General features: G+C 44.8%; 1 protein-coding gene across 6 annotated transcripts in view; it reads left to right on the top strand.

Annotated features, from left to right (window-relative positions):
* The window catches only part of LOC135902878 (coiled-coil domain-containing protein 186-like), a 143,413-nt gene that overhangs the window by 47,663 nt on the left and 75,065 nt on the right, over positions 1–20,685 (top strand). For all 6 annotated transcript variants that reach the window (XM_065433162.1, XM_065433164.1, XM_065433159.1 and 3 more), the window contains 2 exons: positions 8,561–8,741; positions 14,048–14,122. In XM_065433162.1, coding sequence (XP_065289234.1) covers positions 8,561–8,741; positions 14,048–14,122 — 256 coding nt within the window. The remainder of the gene's footprint in view (positions 1–8,560; positions 8,742–14,047; positions 14,123–20,685) is intronic.

Raw genomic sequence — 20,685 nt, 5'->3', positions numbered from 1 at the left:
CCTTTTCAATGATGATGGTAAGCTTCCAGTCTGGAGCTGACAATGTCTGCCGTATGCGATCCAACCACTTTTTATTCTTCTGTGAATTTCCTTCTCATCATCAGGGTTCCCTGTGATTAATTGACCTAAGTAAACATGCTCCTTCACAGACTCTAGAGGCCGACTGGCGATCCTGAACTCTTCTTCCTTTGCCCGGCTATTTATCATTATCTTTGTCTTCTGCATATTAATCTTCAACCTCACTCTTACACTCTCTCTGTTAAGGTCCTCAATCATTTGTTTTAGCTTGTGTGCATTGTTGCTGAATAGAACAATGTCATTGGCAAACCGAAGGTTGCTGAGGTATTCGCCATCGATCTTTACCCAGTTTAATAGCTTGAATACTTCTTCCAAGCACACGGTGAATAGCATTGAAGAGATTATGTCTCCCTGTCTCCCTTCCCAGTTTAATAGCTTGAATACCTCTTCCAAGCACACGGGGAATAGCATTGGAGAGATTGTGTCTCCCTGTCTGATCCCTTTCTTTATAGGTATCTTCCTGCTTTTCTTATGCAGAATTAAGGTAGCTGTAGAACCTCTGTAGATATTCTCCAAGGTATTTACGTAAGCGTTCTGTACTCCTTGATTATGTAATGCCGCTATGACTGTTAGTTTTTCTACTGAATCAAATGCCTTTTCGTAATCTATGAAAGCCATATAGAGAAGCTGATTGTGCTCCGCAGATTTCTCGATTACCTGATTGATGACATGGATGTAATCCTGTGATCCTTCCTGAAGCTAGCCTGTTCCCTTGGTTGACTGAAGTGTTGCCCTTATTCTATTGGAAATTATTTCAGTGAATATATTATATAATACTGGAAGTAAGCTAATGAGCCTATAATTTTTCAATTCTTTAACGTCTCCCTTTTTGTGGATTAGTATAATATTTGCATTTTTCCAGTTTTCTGGGACCCTTGCAGTCGATAGACACTTTGTATAAAACTCTGCCAGTTTTCCAAGCATTATGTCTCCTCCATCTTTGATTAAATCAACTGTTATTCCATCTTCTCCTGCCGCTCTTCCTCGTTTCATGTCTTGTAAGGCCCTTCTGACTTCACTGCTAGTTATAGGAGAAGTTTCTGTATCCTGTTCGTGACTGTTTCTAATTGAGGTATCCTGACTCCTTTGGGTACTCTACAGGTCAGTATAGAATTCTTCCGCTGCTTTTACTACTTCTTCGAGATTGCTGATCATATTACCCTGCTTATCTTTCAGTGCGTACATCTTGGTTTGTCCTATGCCAAGTATCTTTCTCACTGATTTCAGGCTGCGTCCATTTTGTACGGCTTCGTCAGTCTTTGTCACGTTATAGTTTCGAATATCACTTATTTTCGCCTTGTTGATCAGTTTTGACAGTTCCGCGAATTCAATCTTATCTCTTGAGTTGGACACTTTCATTTTTTGTCGTTTCTTTATTAGGTCCTTTGTTAATTGGGAGAGCTTGCCTACTGATAGCCTTGGTGCCTCGCCTCCCACTTCAATTGCTGCCGCTAAAGCCAACCTAGTTACCGTTTCATTCATTAGCTCTGTGTCATCATCATCTCTCTGTTCTAAAGCTGCATATTTGTTTGCAAGTACCAGCCTGAATTTGTCTGCTTTTACCCTTACTGCCTCTAGGTTGACCTTTTTCTTCTTGACCAATTTTGCTCTTTCTCTCTTCAAATTGAGGTGAATCCTAGCCCTTACTAACCTATGATCACTGCACTTTACCCTACCTATCACTTATTAGTATGCATTAGTGTAGTATGCATTTGCTTGTTCTTTCTTTGATGCCCTCGACAATTTGACATTCAGTTAATTTTGGCATTTTTTTTTTCACTTTCGCGAAATCCAAATTAATGAGGTTTTACTGTACTGAGTCACTAGGGCAGGTCCTTCTGATCATTAGGTGATGCATTTAAGCTCTCTGCATATAGCATGTAATTTATTATTAAGTTTCAAAAATGAGCATAACTACCGATCGCAGTGGCACTGCTCCCCTAAGTTTCCACCTGCCCCTTTATTCAATTTATTAATTTATTCATTTATTCAAAATACCTTACAGGCCCTAAGAATGGGCATTGGGTAAGGGGAGCTTCAAAATTTTACCTACTATAAGGAGCATACAATTATACAAATCATAAGAACACTTTGTTAATAATGATACAATGAAGGATCCAGTTTACACAAAGTCTAAAATCCTCAGAGCAAAAAAAGACTGGAAATGCAGACAAGAAGTTAATTAAAGTAAAAAATGTGTGTTTATGTTGTGATGGAATCTTTCTTAGTTAGCTTCTGCTACCATGATATCGGGAAGGTCGTTCCACAAGTGAATGACACGTGGAAGCACAGATGAGTTAAAAGTGTCTGTTTTACCATAGATGCACGTGAAAGAAAGATAATTATGAAATCATCGTGAGGTGAAGGAGAGACTTGCAGAGTTATTGGTGATGGCCTTGGTCTGTCAACGTACTTGTGAAACAGCGATAAACATGCTACATCATAACAAGTGTTCAAAAAAGGAATTGATAAATAGTTTCTAATTTGCGTTATGCTTGTGTTGTAGTTGCAATTTTGTGAGATGAATCGAACTGATTCTAGGGTAGTGGTCAAATAAATGTAGTGAGGGGACCATACCGAAGAAACAGATTCTAGTTATGGCACACAAATGTTAAATATGCTAATGTGCATACATTAGTCAGCGTCTTACACAGGTTTCGGCATGAATAGCCAAAAAACAGAGAGGCGTTTCCGCAGATGTTGATATACATAGTCCAGAAAAGGTTTGATGTCAGGGTTGCACCTAGATATTTGAAAGAAGTAACTATAGACACAGCTTTGTTATTAATGTAGTACGAAAAGTTTGAATGGAAATGTTTGCTAGGGAAAGACATTACATTTATTTGGATTAAGCGACATTATCCACGTGCTACACCAACTGCTAATAAGGTCAAGAGCATTTTGAATTTTTACGTAGTCATCAGTACTAGCAGAGTCCTTCCATGTTTTTTCTGGTCACGAAACTGCCGCCTCAGTTTCATATAGCACCAGCGCCCGCCGCTAGAGGTGCAACCGTGCATGAGAGGGCATGCGAACGCTGCTACCGCTGTGGTTGTGTGTGGGGCAGCCTCGGTATTCTAGCTTTCTCAACTTCCTCAACTATCGCTTTACTCTCACGTAACAATTTTTAACATTGAATATAATTAAATTACTGCCTGAGCGTGTCTTCTGCGATGGTATGAGCGCACGGGACGAAAAAAAAAGCCGCTCATAACATGGAGCTTGTGGCGGTCTCAGACCGAAAAAAAAGAAAGATCTGGAATTTTAAGAGCCAGAACCACGATACGATTATGAGGCACGCCGTAGTGGGGGACTCGGGATTAGTTTTGACCATCTGGGATCCTTTAAAATGCACCTAAATTTAAATAAACGGGTGTTTTGCATTTCGCCCCCGTCGAAGTGCGTCCGCTGTACACGGCCGGGCAGTCTCGGTCCGGATTTCTTCGTCATCACCGTTCGCCTCAACGCTTCGGCGGGCTCCGCTTTTTAATATTTGCCTTAAATTAAACACCGCGCATTCGCAACAAAACGCCAGTGGTCCCACTTATTACCAGATGAGTAAGCGCCAATTCTTCGTTGCGCATAGCGCCAGATTGTTCACCGAGCACAGCTGTTCAGTTTCTGTTAAACTGTGGCAGAGAAGGACTCTGTGGGCAGTATCTTATAACAAGATCAAAAGAATGAAATTGCTATTACAAAGGGCTGCTACCGTAGACTACTTAATGACAAAGAAAAGGGAACTGAGCTGCTCCATGCGCTTAAGATTTCTTGCAAAGCGATGCCATTTCTGAATAAGATTTAGGTAGAATTAATGCAAGACGAACTTCGCTACTAAATTTCTTCGGTGCGGCTTTTAACAACGGATTAAGGCGAACCTGAAGTGTTAGGACCTGCACAGTTGAAACTAGCTGTAATTAGGCAATTGCCTTAGCAAGCAGTCGTTTAGAAGCGTCAGTAAGCCCAGCACTTATTCACGCTGCTCGTGGTTTCGACGCAGAAACGACGAGACTAGGTATTTTGGTTCTTAATTCGCAACTATTTACAGTATGTTAAAATGTTGCAATCACCGGTCCTGATATTCTTATCATGGTCGAAAAATGAAAAAAAAAAACTTTATAATTCGATTAAGAAAAGAAATAAAATGTGTTGGTGCAAAAACAAAATACAAGCACGATCATTTATTTATCATGTAAAATAAGCGGAGCGAAATACAGATAGCACAGAGGCGTCCGGTCATAAATGGTCCACCATTCACAATGCAAGAAGTTTGTTAATAGCATGACATAATACGCATAAAGAAATAAGATCAAACGTGAGAGGTATGCATTGGGAGGCAGGAAACAAACACCAGCAAACGAATGGCAATAAGTACAGAATTCATCGTCGATTGTTTCTATAAAGAAGAAAGTGTAAAGCATAAGCATTTGATAACACACGGCTAAAGAACTCTCAAACGAACACAAGTAGCCACATCACAAATACAGCATTTTTTTTTTAAATGGCTTGTTAGAGATACCACCTTTCTACTTCTTCAGCTGTTACTTAAACATGCACACAAAACTTGCTCAGCAAATCACAATACAAATGTAGCTAACAATGTGCTAATAACCTTCTTACTCATAGCAGTTTATAGACTTAAAAGTACGTGCAATTGAAGAATTGTAGCCCATCAATAGCCAAGACTAAAGGACAATCGAAAATAAAACAATGCATATTATTTTGTTTTAACACTTGCATTTAAAGGAATTCTAATGCTATACCTTTCATAGATGGTCGGGGTAAGGGCGCTATTGCTGTGAACTACTCTATCCTGGTATAACACAAATTGAGGTTGCAACAAAGCATAAAGCAAATGTGTTTTGTCATCAATGCCCTGATCAGATCTCACAACACCCTTATTCTCCTTCATCATCAGCATTGCAATTTTTTGTAAGTGGTCACCTTTACACGATAATCGTGATACCTACTGCATCCCTTTAACTGGTACCGCTTCAACTGGTTGGTTTCCTACCACCCCCTGCTGGACATGAAGCTCGCCCCTTTGCTGTGACGATGTCCGAGGCGTCAAAGTGTTTCGCGCACACACGTGTATACTTCGATTCGAAATTAAAACCGCCACTTTCCTGCCGCGGTATGGCCCGCTTCCATTTCTCGCACTGCTCCTTGTTATTAGGTTAACAGAACAACGACACCTTTTCGGTCGTGCCCTTGTTGCCGGAACGGCACCCAGGCACGCAACACGTGTTCGGCATCGTTGTCCCACCCCACCACTTCAACCGAACAGCCCAACACTCGAAAAATAGCACAGCACATGCACAGAACGCACCCGATCAGTCAGCTCGCCTCACACTGCGCACGCATTTCTGTACGCGAACGATGCCCTCTGTGGCACAGTGGCACCACGTCGCGGCACCTTTGGGCAGCATATGAACCTCTCCCATAGCGTGACGGCGGAGTTTCGTGACCAGAAAAACATGGAAGGACTCTGGTACTAGTAATCACCCGGTAAATTATACAGTAGTCAGCAAAAATGACATGTTCACTGGGATATGTTAATATCCCAGCGAACTGATATGTTCTAATATGTTTTCTGATATGTGGGTGACGTAAGATAGGTTATTCGGTAAGTCGTTAATATATATAAGAAAATGTAGTGGACCGAGGACATTGCTCTGCGGCACACCAGAGAAAACGTAAGAGAGTGGGGAGAAAAAATTTTTGCAACGGTAAACTGCTGCTGATTGGTAAGAAAGTTACAGATCCAAGATAGCATTAGTGAATCTATGCACAAAGAAGATAGTTTAGAAATTAGTCAGCAGTGAGCTACGTGATCAAAGACTTTTAAAAAAATCTAGAAACATGCAGTCATTCTGCAGGTTTTTGTCCAGGTTGAAGTGCAATTCAGTTGTGAACTCAAATAGTTGCGTTTCACATGATAAACCCTCCCTAACTAGCTAATATAGCAGTATCCAAGTGTATTCTACTTTGCTGCCTGTGTTAATTTTCAGCAGTAGCATAATCACGAACATGTTGTCATTTTTAAATGTTTAAAATGTTAGCCCTTAGGTACCTGTTCCTGCATTAAGTGTTGGCCTCCATTGGCGTCGGCCATCAGCTTAACTGAGTGAACCATCATAGCGAAGGATGAAAGAGCAAATGCAGAGTGCAGCGGTGGATGAAATACAGTGATAGCGAAGAGAGTGCGAGGAGGAAAGTGGAGCAGGAGGGTGCAACTGAACCGTGAGGTAGAAAGCAGAGGAGAAGGATATGACGAAAGCGTAAAAAGAAAGGCGTAGTGCCGCGCAAGATGGGCTCTGCGGCAGCGATGGCTACGAGATGGTGCCAGAGTAGCACGCGGCGTCTGTTCACCGATGACACCACTGATACCATATATGGAAACAGCACTGCGTGAGCGGAGATCTGTCTGCAGCGATGGCTGTGAATCACGCTCACATGTCAACCATGCACCACACTTAGCTCCATTTACAACGTGCCGCACGAGGCAGATCGTCCATGCCAGTTAATATATTGGGAAATGAAAACACGTCGCATTATGGAGTATCGTAAACATCGGTGAATTTTTTTTAAAACTTGGCTACAGCAAATTTGACTGGTTAAACTCTGCACCACCAGGTGTCTGCAATGTGCAGTCCTCTCACGTTTACATGAAAGCCCCTTCATAGTTCATAGTGGTAGTAGTATGAATGGACTTTAGTTTACGCCTCTGACTATCCATCAAAACACCCAGCACGCCTTTGTTTATCGGAATGCCAGACCCGCACAGCGCTGCAACAAAACTCCCTTAACACAGGCTACTTTGATAGCTCTCACTGGGGATTAACGATCAGGCGAATAACGGAGAGGTTGGAGTGGCTTCGCATGCTGACACCGGAAGTAGACGGCACGACGTCACATCATGATGCAGAGCCAGTGAGGGCAGAGCTTAGCCCGAGTCGCTTGGCGATCGAGTTGAGGAGAAAAAGCATGGCTAGGGAGGAGGGTAACTTGTAATCATTTATAGCTCTCATAATATGGTATGCTCCACTTAATTTGTGACATGAATGTTTTACTGTACCTGTACCTTACGTGTCTGTAAAATTAGTCCAAACCATTTCAGGGACCCTTTAAAAGTGACAAACTGTTCTGCTACCATAAATGCTGACTGTAAGTTACTAAAAGAAAAAAAAAACATTTCTCTGGATGTGCTGCTTTTTCTTGTAACCAAGGCTGTTATTGGCTATGGGCTAACTAAAAGGTAAATAATGTTAAAAATTGTAGCATTGCCATTTGTTGGGCGTGTTGGTAAATTGAAAGCATATTTAGCGCCAGCAAACAAGGACGTAAGGGAGCGTTGTCGGACGTTAGTCCGACAAGGACATTACGTTAGCGCATTGGACAAGGACGTTAGCGCATTGTGTTGTCGTCTCCCTTACGTCCTTGTTTGCTGGCGCTAAATATGCTTTCAATGTTAAAAAGGCCAAAATTTCCTTGTTGCATTGCGTCATAAGGAAAAAGCCTCTTATAAAATACTATTTTATAAAATCCCAACAGAACACCGTCTAATTTTGCCCCAAATAAGCTCTCGAAATGCAGAACCCTAATCACAGCCATTGATGAGCTCAACTCATTGCAGATTAAAGCATAAAAGGAGCTGCGGACCTCACAAAATTTTTATGTTCTTTTATCGGATGGCAAAAAAGTTCAATATTGTGAACTTTTGTTGCTTTGAATTTTTTTATGAGGGAACAAGGGGTCGTAATGATGAGATTCAAAGTAAAACGTGGTTGACAGTATATTGTTGTCATTCCTTGTAGTCTTTAAGTTGAGCAGAGTGCGAAAGACGAGGAACAGAAACATAGAAGACAAAACAACACTCTCTTTCCGTCCTTTATCTCCTGTATGCTGCTCCAAGGATGAGTTGTTATCAACAAGCTCGAAGGTCGAGGCTGCAAAATTCCTTGGGCGCCATTGTGGTGCTTTGGCAGAGGAGGTGGTTGATGGTTTTTTCAGAGTTGCAGGGGTTGCATTGGAGGAGCCAATCATTCTAATGCGGAAGGAGTACGAATCTGTAAAGGCTAACTCCAACCGCAGGTGTCATAAAAAAAAAGTTATTCCTGTGTTTTATGTTCCAAAACCACAATATGGATATGAGGCATGCCATAGTGGGGACTCCAGATTAATTTTGACCACATGGGGTTCTGCACCCAGTGCACAATACACGAGCATTTTTTGCATTTTTCCCCCATGAAAATGCGGCCACCGCAGCTGGGTATCAAACCTACAAACTCATGCTCAGCAGGGAACACCATAGGTATTAAGCCACCACGGCGGGTGAAGGTGTCTGTTTCTCTGTTAAATTCTTTGCTGAAGCGGGAGGCACTTATTGAATTTTTCATGCATTACTTGCTCACCTGTCTTACTGATTGTGTGTTTTAGTGCTGAACTGTCTCTTTGAGCACACTTTGGGTGGGCTTCTGTTCAGGGAGCGAGAGAAAGTGGTCACTTCGCAGCAGGAAGTAGAGCGACTGCGGCAGTCAGCTGCCGAGATGCAGGCTGACATGGAGGCCTGCCATCTTAAAGAGGGAGAGCTGCTGGAGTTCACAGAGCGCCTTACCACCAAGAGCGTCCAGCTGCAGTCGGAGCACAGCCTCCTGGAGCTCAAGGTGACTAGTGGGCCCACTCTCTGCTCAGCAACACATGCATTTGCCAGCTTGCCTGTGCGGAAGTCTTTGCTGTTTATTGGCTTTGACTTTTTTGTCTGTAAACTGTGTATCACAAACTCATGCGAGGAAAGGGTTAAAAAATGTAATGATCCTTTTATGGCAGATGTCTTGGTACACAGGGCACGCTTTTAGTGCTGTACTTGTTATCAGTGTTGCTTGATTATTCTTACCTGCTGCATAAACTGATAAATCCTTCAAAAAATTGTGTTCAATTTCAAGGGTAGGGTTAGAGGAAAAAAGTATATCCAACAGTCTGAGTAAAACCACTGATGCACCAGACATTTAGTTAAGCCAGTGGCTTTTCTACTGCCGCAAAAGTTCAGAGGAACTAGAACTAGAATTAGGCAAATAAGTTCTGTGGAAGCCCGCAGGGTGCAGGAGGATTCATGAATGATTGTCATCCGCCCAACTATAGCAAGAAGCTACAAGGGTAAGCCACGAGGGAAAACTATGCAGGTTTCTCAGAAAGAAAGCTTCACAACTGGAGAAAAGTTCATCCTGATCCAGGGATCAAACCCAGAACCCAACATCTTTCCAGGGCAATTGCTCTACCAGTAGGCTAGCCAGTAGTAGTAGGCTGCAGAGCAAGGTTGAATTATTGTACACATCAGGTGGATGACAATGGACCTTTTCACTAGGGTGCCTGAATGGTCTCCCTCTCGCCGCCGTTCTGTACAGGGTGGGGCCAACCAAGTCATCTACTACTGCGTCTGCCATTACATATCTCACTCCCTATGGAATGCACTGCCGACGCATGCATATAGCATTCGTTTTTTGCAACCAAAGGCATTTTGCACAAAATAGAGTGGTCAGAATACATATGTGTGTGTTCGTAGGCTGTTTGCAGACTCAAACTACATTAATTTAGTTATTGCACGCTGTCTCCTATGACCGCAACTTATCACTCTCCTTGGTGGCCGTGTGGCTTGTCAGCCGCTCGGTATAGTTTTGCTTCTTGTGTGCTTGGGACCATTTTTGCAAGGTTTAAACCTGCTTTCTTTCACCACCTATGGTGTGTACCCTTGTAGCTCTGACAAATCTGATGGAGGGAGAATCAAGGTTTACTATCAGATCGCTTTTTTTCTCTTAAGTTTAAGCTGACAGTGAGTGTGAAACTGCGTCCACATAAATGAATCTTGTGTTCTTTTTTTTGCACGACCATTGAGAGGGAAGAAAGAACTTCTTGCAGACCTCTAGGAGGGTAGAATGTGAAATAGAGTAATTACCATGTTGCTACTGTTGTAGACCTCTTGCATTTTTGAGCTTCCTTTTTATATAAAAGCATCTGCACTCTTGTTTACTTTTTGTCAACATGACAGCAAGGTCTCGCCTAATCTTCACAATCCACAGCAGCTTTCTCTTTGGTTTTGTCGGAAAATAGTAAAGTTTCCAAACCATTTCTGGAATTGTTCGTGCACATGGGCACGCAGCAGCCAATCATTTCACCTAAAAAAGGAGCCACCAAGCAGTCACAGATGCTTCCTCTCATGTCGCCTTGAAAAGTGAGATCCACAATAGTGGCGGTGGTCAGGAAAGACTGGTCGAGGCGGCAAGTACCCCTTCAAAGAATGTCCCCACCCTGCATGGAGCAGCGGCGAAGGAGAAAAGGCGCCAACCAGTGTCTCTCTTGGAGAGACCATTCAGACACCCTCTTTTCAGAAACATGCAGTACCACACTTTCCCCTGGTGGCGCCTTTTGGCAAGAGGGTGCGCCGGGCAGCTCATGCCAATACAAATGTACATGCGTTGTGCAAAATGTTTTTTTTTCTTTTTTCCTTTTTTTTTCTCTCAAAGTTTTGAATTGTCTTTTGTAGTTGTCAGTTGCAAGCTGCTAGTGTCAAGCATTTTGCAATTATTTTACTTCCTTAAAGGACAATTCCAGCGTTTTTTTTTTTTTACCAAATTAGGATATTGTCATTTTCAAATGGCATTGACAGACCTGTCACCGGTAGGGTGGTTTAATTTGCTTAAAAATTCATCAATAATTTAAAATAACCAATAAATGAGACACCAAAACTGAAACTGGTAGCTGCTTCATGTGATGTCATGATAAGTCGATGACATCAGATCCTACGCTACCGTAATGTAAACACTCAGAACGCATGCTAAACACGCAGTACATGTGGCGCTAACGCCAAAGTGAAGCTGATGATGTCTGCTGACAACACAGGGATCTTTTACAGATTTTCTGAAGTAGACAGTGGCGATTTTAGCAACAATTTCAGCAACAGTGGTGGTGTAGTCTGTCACGTCACAAGCACAGGGTGGCCAGTAAAAAGTCGAGTCGGGAATGCGACCAATCTTTAAAATTGATTTCCAAGAAAACTAATTTACTTGCAATCATATTGCTTGGCATAGATAATCAGAGTGCAAAAGAGAATGTATATTCAAAATTTTATTGAGATCAGTGGAAATCGAAAAATTGCCAGAGTTGCCCACAGAAAAAGAAGGTGGCAGGCGAATGTGCTGTGTACCCAGTGAAATGTTCCACAGGCAACAACAACAAGAGTTGAATAAAGGAGGTGTCGTGACGAGGGGTCTATATCGCTTTGCAGCATCACCTTTCTGCAGTGTGGTGAAGTGCACACAGTGTGTTGTTTGGAAAATTGAGAATCACAGTCAGCTGATCTTGTGTGTGAACACCTCCCAGCATACTCTGGCAGCCCCAATCCATGGATAGCGCCTGAGATTCTGTACTGCGCAACCCACTTTATCATAGTCTCAGGTCCTAAGGCCGGTATTACTTTTATTTTCATGTGCTGTATGATCTCACAATACATATCTGTATCGCAGTGAAGCTTACATCAGCCATTACGGAACGCATACAAACGTAGAAAAAAGAATATTGCGCTTACTGTAGCTCCGTTCTTGCTAAAATTCTTTGCAAACATCAAAGGATGCTTCATCAGGCATAAGACACAAAAATTATAAATTAGTGGGGACATCTCCTTTAAATTTCCCGCACCAGCTCACAACATCATGGATTTCAAAAGCATTGAATTAGGTCTAGATAACTTTCTTTAAGGGGTCCCTCACCAAGTCTGGCCATTTTGAGCTGACAAGCACCGTGTGTACAATGCGCTAACGATCGTGTCTGCTAAGTATTACATCGCTACACGCTGTAGAAAGAGCTGAAATTTCAAACCGGGTGCCGTTTGCCCTTCTCATCCCGGGTGCCGTGCTCCCAGCCGGAGAGTCTACGTATATTGCACAAGTGCGCCTACCTACATCGCACTGCTATGACGTCACTCATAGTGACACGTGACTTCTAGAATTATTCAAAGAAACATCTGTTATTTGTGTAATCTGTTGCTTCAGTAGACGAATTAAAGCTTAGAGAAATAATAAAACCCACAAACCAAATGTCTGTGTGTTCTTGCTTTGTCTACTTATTCCCATGTCGGGCAGTCACGCACGCAGACAACTAAAGTATGTCATTTTCTACTGTGTTCGAACATGCAATCATGCTCTGTGATCCGCTTGTGTCTGCCTCAGTATTCGCGTAGCACTGGCTTATACCGCTAGTAAGGTACCGCTCGTGGACAGCGTGAAAAATCATGTGCTATGCGAAACAAGACCAACGCAACAGCTCACGTGCGATGCCATCAGTGAAAGTGCGCCGCACAGTAAAAATAGCGAGGGGGAAAAAAAATGATGGCGGCGCCTGTTAGATATGCGTCATGCAATCCTTGAGCCCCTGTATGGGAGAATACAGGGATAGAATATCACTTGCGGAGGCTAGACGGGGCAAGTGGAGACAGTGTCTCTCTTGGCAGTGGCCCTCACCTCCTGAAATCATGGGTTTGCGGCACCGAAATATTTCTATCTTGGCTATTAATGAACCAATTTGAAAAATTATTGTGGCAGGACGCTCTCTAGAGGGCATGTAACAACTTCCATCATATAACCGAAACTTTCTATGTGGTCTGGTGAGGGGTGCCTTTAAATAATGAAGGGCTACATTGCACTTCTAAAAAAACTAGGCTCAACCCAGCAAGTTTTGCAAAAATTTCCTGCACCAAAATGACACAAATATGAAAAAATACTTCGAAATCTTTGATCTAACACTTATATGCTGGCACTTTGGTTTCAACAAGAATTTTAGGGAAAAAAAAGGATTGGTCTTCATTTTCCTGCAGAATCCATGAAACTTTCATCTGCTGAACTGGTATTATGCAGGTGGCAGAACAGAATCTACATATGGCTGCACCTTTCCACTATTCTGTGTTTCTAAAGGCACCCCCACATTTGACCTAACTTTTGCCATGGTGAGGTCGCAACGTCTAATTCACAATGTTGGAGTTAAACAAAAACTGTCCCATAAGCTCGGGTTCCACAAGCATTCAGGCATTGCACCCCCCTCCTCTTCCTAACAGAGTTAAAGAGCAGCTTTTGTTGTCGGTAGACGAGTTCCAAATTTTACCAAGAGTCTCCAAGTAAATAAAAACAAAAGGTGGGGTTGTATGGTATAGGATGTTATCATCTTGGCATAAGTTTTGGAAGCATCTCCTTGCATATAGACCCTCTTATGCAATTATTTTTACTTCAATATGATAAGGTAGTTCAATCAGGATACTTTTTTCAATCTTTTCAAATTTTCTAGAAAAATACTTTTTTCTTCGCATTTTCTTTTATGCCTTCAAAAGTTTTGTAAATTTCACATCTCCTTGTGCTTTTATAGAACATACCAGAGCTACATAGCATAAACATATTAATAAGGCCAGTGTTTAGTCCACATAAATGTATATGCACAGCATAGCACAACTGCTATGCTGCCTTACTTTAGCAAGAATGCCAAGTTAACCAGAGTCATGCTCATAGGAAAGCTGATGAGCATGTTGCATAATTCACAGGATGCATTTGTATATAAAGTTCACTTAATGCAGCTTTATTGAGGACCCTGTTGTTACAGCAGCCTATTTCTGTGCACTTATATTATTTATAATCAATTTGCATAGGTTGCTGCATGGTATATGAGGGCAGCTAATTGAAGGGTGCCGGCATTTTTCATATGAGAATGGTGTAAGAGAATTATAGACATTGTGCCCCGTTAGTCAACATGTACACAACTGTCACTGTGGTAAGACCATTGCCTGGCTTTCTACACATAGTCCTTGCCATGTCTTTTACTGTAAATCATGTTTCTTGAAATGTAAAATGCTTCAATGTATGGTGTTTGCTGTGTAATGGTTATTTTTCTGTATTGTTTTTTTCTCTCTCTCTCTTTTCATATCGTGAACGTGTAGGCCCAGAACCTGGAAGAGCAGAATGGCAAGCTGACACAGGAAATTGCACAGCTCAAGAAGCAGAATCGAGACCTGGTGAGCCCTGTGCTCACTCTTGTCTTCTCATGCTCTTATTGAAGTCCTACATTATGCATTATGCAAGCAATTACAAGTAAACATTGCATTTGTTTTATTTATCTCCTTAATGGTTCCATTTCAATCTTAAACCTTATATTGTGTGGTGATCACGTAATGACATTATTTTCACCCTTTATCGCTCCAGTTTATGTCTGAGGTACTGTAAAAAAAAGTTAAGCCCAGCTTGGCCCTATGGTGCACATCTACACTCACAATCAGCCCAGCTCGATAATGGCCATACATAAAACTAAGTGTCTGCTAGCCAAAAAATAGGTAACTTATCTATTGAATAGCACAGGTGCAATCTGTTGTACTGCCGTAAGAAGTGGCAGTATAGAAGATATTATCCAGAACAAAAAGTTGACTATCGTTTCAGTCTTGACACAAGGTTATCACTCTTTCATAACCTCATGTACACAACGGCATTACCAACCTGGTTGAGCATGAAACAAAACATAACTCTTACCTTTGCAGACGTTTCTTGCAACAGCTGCAGCCAAAAGGTTTTATCACCCAGTAAAATTTGCTTAAAAGCACAAAGATAACATATTTCTTGCATTCATTTGCTGGCATTCGTTGTAGCAAAGTGTTGTATGCAAAATTCTATCACTGAGAATGCAGAGCCCTGTATTGCCAACACTGTACTGTAGCATGGTGGGAGGGAATTTATGCCTTGGTTTGCACACATGCAGCCGTACGAGTGGTATTCACATATTTCTTCGCTTGAAGTCAGGCCCACATCCAGCCCAAGGGCAAAGCAGTGCAAAAAGGTGGTCCAATTCTGGTGCGCACGCATCTAGTTTAAAAAACTGGGCACTCATATGCTGAACTGGTGGGCCTGAGCCCGACTCCAACCCATGGTCCTACTATGCTTTCCTACTTGCGTATTCAACTATATTCTTATGGGGATCTTGCGAGTATAGAAAGACTATATTTACAATACATATACAGGCTGAGTCAGAGTAGTTAAGATGGCTGACCAACAACAACACGCCGCAGCCAGCGTCTCCGATCTTCTTCGTCCTCTCTCTTCTTTGGGGGTAGCTCACGCGCCCATCTTCTCCCGCGCCGTCGCGTCAAGAGCCGGCATAGACAGGAGAGAGGTGCACTATGCCCTCTCCCGATTCTCCCTTGCTCTCGCGATGCACGCATGCCCTTCCTCCCCAACTCGCGGGCAGGTAGCTGACGGGCAAGGAGAAAATTCCCCTCGCCCAGGTAAAAAGGTACAAAACAGCGCGACCGGGGGAGGCCCTCTCTCTCTGGGGCCGGACCCTTAACCTGCCGGACTGGAGTACCTGCCGCAACCCATGAGTGACCACGTTAGCCCGACTATCCCGTGCAATGAGGCCAGCCTATTTATTAGTATTACAGAGAGGACTATAGAAAGACTATACATATGGCTGCACCTTTCCACTATTCTGTGTTTCTAAAGGCACCCCCACATTTGACCTAACTTTTGCCATGGTGAGGTGCGCCAGTGTTCTGCCAGTGTTCTTTATTGCTGGTAGCAATAAACGTTGTTACAGTTGACGCTGCTGGTTGCCTTATTCGTTCGAACCCGACGTAGACGCGATTCCCGCGCTACGAGTTGGGGAGTAACACAAAGCGACTGCGTGGGGCTAGATCCGGAGCTCGCCTTCAGCCCTAGCCGCACGCAGAGTGGAACCCCCACATCTTTCATCCTTCCGTAACAGGACCCCTGGGTGGCGAAGCGCCGTCTCAGTGCATGGTAGGTGAAGAATTGCGAGCGAAGTATGGCTTCAGCCCCAAAACGTGCACGACGTCAACAGGCGTCTGACTTGAGGGTCATCAAAGTGTAGCGGCGAAATCTCGTAATTTACATCGTCAACTTGGCGTAAGACTTCATAAGGCCCTGTGTAGCGAGAGAGAAGCTTCTGGGAGAGGCCAACCCGATGACATGGTGACTAGAAGAGCACCTAAGCACCTGGTGTGAACTTAACATCGCGATGGCAGCGGTCGTAACGCTCTTTTTGTATATGCTGCGAGGCTAAAAAACGAGATCGGGCGACTTGACATGCCATGTAAGCGCGATCGATGGCTTCATGAGCGAACTCAGTTGCAACATGCCGCACAGAAGGGAGGATGGTGTCAAAAAGCAATGTGGGGTCGCGACCATACAAGAGACAAAAGGGCGGATATCCTGCGGTGTCATGTCGGGACGAGTTATACGCGAACGTCACGTAAGCTAGTGTAGCGTCCCAGTCGCGGTGATCGTTCCAGTCGCGGTGATCTCTGTGATTTTTCGGTTGAGACGTTCCGTAAGACTGTTCGTTTGGGGGTGGTAGGCCATGGACAGCTTGTGCTCAGTGGCACAAGAGCAGAGGAGGTTGTCGACAACTCGAGATAAGAACGAGCGGCCGCGGTCTGTAAGTAACTGTTGAAGTGCACTGTGGTGGAGAATGACGTCGTGAAGGAGAAAATCGGCGACGTCAGTTGCACAACTAGTCGGCAATGCCTTTGTTATCGCGTAGCGTGTTGCTTAATCAGTAGCGACGGCGATCCACTTATTCCCTGTAGTCGTCGTCAGGAAAGGGCCAAGCAGGTCAAGGCCTACGTGAAAGAGCGGTTCAGAGGGAACTTCAATTGGATAGAGTCGTCCAACAGGTGCCAGGGGAGGTTTCTTCCGGCACTGACACAAAGTTGCGACATAGCAACACACAGAGCGGTAGAGACCCGGCCAGAAGAACTGGCGTCATATGCAGTCGTATGTATGTAAAACTCCAAGGTGTCCCACTGTTGGTGCATCGTGAAGTTGTTCGAGAATGTCAGATTACAGATGACGAGGAAGGACAAGGAGCAACTCAGGGCCATCAGGGTTCGTATTGCGGCGGTAGAGGATGCCGTCATGCAGCACGAACATGCGGCATGTGTCGTCGGTGCTGCCAGGTTGCACTCCAGCGATGATGGACTGTAAGGATGCGTTGTGTTGTTGTTCAGCACGCATGTCGGTCATGTCAGCCAAAGCCGTCACGCAGGTCACCGGATCATGCGTAACAGAATCGGGAGGATCCACGGGGTGACGCGAGAGGCAGTCAGCGTGAATGTGCAGACGTCCAGACTTATAGTTGACAACAAATGAAAATTCCTGGAGCCGCAAAGCCCAGCGACCAAACCGTCCTGTGGGGTCCCAGAGGAAAGACAGCCAGCAGAGGGCATGGTGGTCTGTAACAACCGAAAACGTGCAGCCGTACAAATATGGCTGGAATTTGGCGACAGCCCAAACTAAAGCCAAGCACTCCCGCTCGGTGATGGAGTAATTTCTCTCAGCAGGTGACAGCAGGTGGCTGGCGTAAGCTATCGCACACTCGGTACCATTCTGCTGTTGGGCAAGAACAGCGCCGATGCCGTGGCCACTTGCTTCAGTGTGGACTTGGTCGGTGCAGATGGATCAAAGTGGGCAAGTATGGGAGGGGTGGTCAGAAACCCTATGAGAACGACGAACGCGTGAGCTTGCTCAGGGCCCCATAAAGACGGCATGTTCTTCTTTAGAAGATCTGTCTAAGGCCGAGCAACGTTGACGAAGTTTTTGACGAAACGGCAAAAGTAGGAACTCAGGCCAACGAAGCAGCGCACGTCAGAAGCAGAACGTGGCACAGGGAAACTGCATACGGCGCGAACTTTTTCCGGATCTGGTTGAACACCGGATGCGTCAACGAGGTGTCCCAACACGGTAATATGATGGCGCCCGAATTGACACTTCGTGGAATTCATCACCGGATCGCGAATTTGGCCGCTTTAGCCCTAATCTCTCCTTATTCTTCAAGATCGTGCTGAGAGTGTTCCTCGGAATCTTGCATGCTGCGGGTACATCCGACTCGTCACCGCGTTCGACCCGATTTATGATTTCAAGCTTCACGACGAAAGGCGAATTCTGCCGCTTCATTACGGCAACAGTGCGGAAGAAGGCCCACAAGACGCATACACAATGAACCAGAAAAGCAGCGAAACAACTCGCACTTTCGCCATCTTGCACAACGAGGGCACAAGAGCCTCTAATTGGGTGTCTGAGCAAGCGGTGCGGGTAGGCCAGGATCATTTTTTGCAGGGGGTTGTCGACGGCTCGCTCAACACAGCGCAGTCACGGTAGGGAGAGCAGTTGAATAGAGCCGCGCCGCCGGGTTTTCCCGCCACCGCAAGGGAAAGCCAACTTCTGGGGGCATTTTTCCGCAGTTGACGTTCGATGTATCGGGAGTCGCTGCTATTTTTGTTCGATGTAGGCGGAATTTTTGCTATATATACTCATTGTAACTATACCTTGTCCAGAAATTGTTCGATATATAGAATAATTTGATGTAAATGGGTTCGATATAGTTGGGTTCGACTGTATTTAGCTCCGTGCAAGCAGTCCAAGGCGCCATCGATGCGTGGTAGTGGGTAGACGTCTTTTCGCGTGATCTTGTTTAAGTGGCAGTAATCGAAGCAAAAACTCCAGGCGCCATCTTTCTTTTTCACAAGGACAACAGGTGAAGCCCAAGGGCTGGCTGAAGGCTCGATGACTCTTTTGCGGAGCATTTTGTCCACTTCTGATTGGATGACTTGACATTCAGCGTGCGATACCCAATAGGGACGCCGACAAATAGGATTCGTGTCTCCAGTGTTTATACGGTCGTGAACAACAGATGTTTGGCCTAAAGGCCTGTCGCTGAAATCAAAGATGTCACTGTACGATTCAAGCAGGGGACGTATGTCCGTGGCCTGTACAAAGGTGAGGTCAGGTGCAATCAGTTTTGCGAAGTCATCCGTTAAGGAACCAGAGCTGTGAGCTGCAATTGAGCTGTAATTGGTGCTAATAAGCCACTCTCGGCATTCAGACTCTCAATGTCAAATTCGGAACCACTAGAAACACTGGCCAAGAACATGCTGGCCGGAATCACTTGAGGGCACAGGCTGAAATTCAGAAGCAGTAGAACGACGTTGTTATTAGTAACCGTGACCAACGTATGTGGAACAGCAACGTTCTGGTTCAAAAGCACGTCAATGATGGGGCGAAGCACATATTTACCGTCAGCAACCTGTGACTGGGCAGTCAAAGTGACGTAAGTAACTGCCTCGGGTGACAGACGCACATCTTGAAGCGAGCACAAGTGCAGTGTGGCGGTGCTCGGAGCATCGGCGAGTTGAGGCAGTTTCAACTGAAGAACGCCGGTCGCGCAGTCAATGAGAGCAGAATGAGTGGGTAAAAAATCCAATCGACGGATAACGTCGTGAGGGCAGTTGTCGATCACAGCAAAGAGAACAGAAGTAGGGCGACCAGCTATAATTAAACGCGCAGTGCACATTCCAAGAACAACCAGCACGCCACCATCAGCCACACGAAGTACTCGGGCAGCTGCTGGAGCGAGGACCTTCTTTAAACGTCTACGTAGGCTAGCACTCATCACATATACATGGGCTCCAGTGTCGATGAGATTTTGGACAGGTACACCGTCTATTTTAACGTCTATTACACTTCTTCTTGTGGGCACAGACAGAGGATTTGCTGCGGTAGTAGACATTGCAGCACCACCTCCAAAGGCTGCATTTCTTAGTTTTCCGAAAGGGTGCGGCCAAATGCTACAGGGGACGAAAGGCGACGCGGCTGTGGCGAACGGGAAGATGTATGACTTGTTTGTGGTGATCAAGACTGGTGTCCGCGCGGCTATGGTGAGCGACTGTACCATGTATTCCTAGCAGAGTTGTCAGCACTGTTAGACTCAGCGGTGGGTGAAACACTGCGGGCATTTGCATCAAAACGGCTCCGGTTGGTCGCCGTGCGAGGTGTCGAGGCCCACGAGTTGCGACAGTATCGGGCGACATGACCAATGTGGTGACAGGTGAAACAGATCGGCTGGTCATCCACAGTTCTCCACTCAGTCGGGCGACAGGTGAAACAGATCAGCTGGTCGTCCACAGTTCTCCTCTCAGTAGGGTTGCGATAACGCGGAGAGAAGCGTCGGGGTGGAGCGAAAATAGTAGAAGGGCGTTCGTTAGGTCTGGCATTGGCAACAGCACATACAGAATGTAAACCAATGTTTTTAAGTTCCTGATGAACGATGGCTTGTATGAGAGGAACGGAAAAAGTGGTAGCATCAGGGCTACGCGAACAGAAAGCTGCAGGCGCCATCTCATCCGGTTCACGTCAAAAGATTCGCACCATGTCCTGGAAGGCGATGCATGCTGCTGTGCGGGTTGATCTTCACACGTGGACGTTGTAGTGGTATTGGGAAGTTTGGCAAATGGGTGCAAGACGCATCGGCTTTTGGCCTGCTCGAATTGTCGGCACTCTTTAATGATAGCATAAACCGTAGAGCAGCTTTTGCACATGAGCAGATTAAAGGCGTCGTCAGCAATGCCCTTAAGCATGTGCCCAACCTTCTCAGCTTCTGTCATGTCGTGATTGGCTTTACGACAAAGTGCCAGCACATCCTGGATGTACGAGACATAGGACTCTGTGGGGGATTGGGCACGGGAGGCCAGTTCCTGCTTTGCGGCAATTTTACGGCCGGCTGGTTTGCCAAACA

This window comes from Dermacentor albipictus, chromosome 1 (assembly GCF_038994185.2).
Source record: "Dermacentor albipictus isolate Rhodes 1998 colony chromosome 1, USDA_Dalb.pri_finalv2, whole genome shotgun sequence".
Lineage (NCBI taxonomy): Eukaryota > Metazoa > Arthropoda > Arachnida > Ixodida > Ixodidae > Dermacentor > Dermacentor albipictus.
This window is presented reverse-complemented; position numbering and strand designations above follow the sequence as displayed.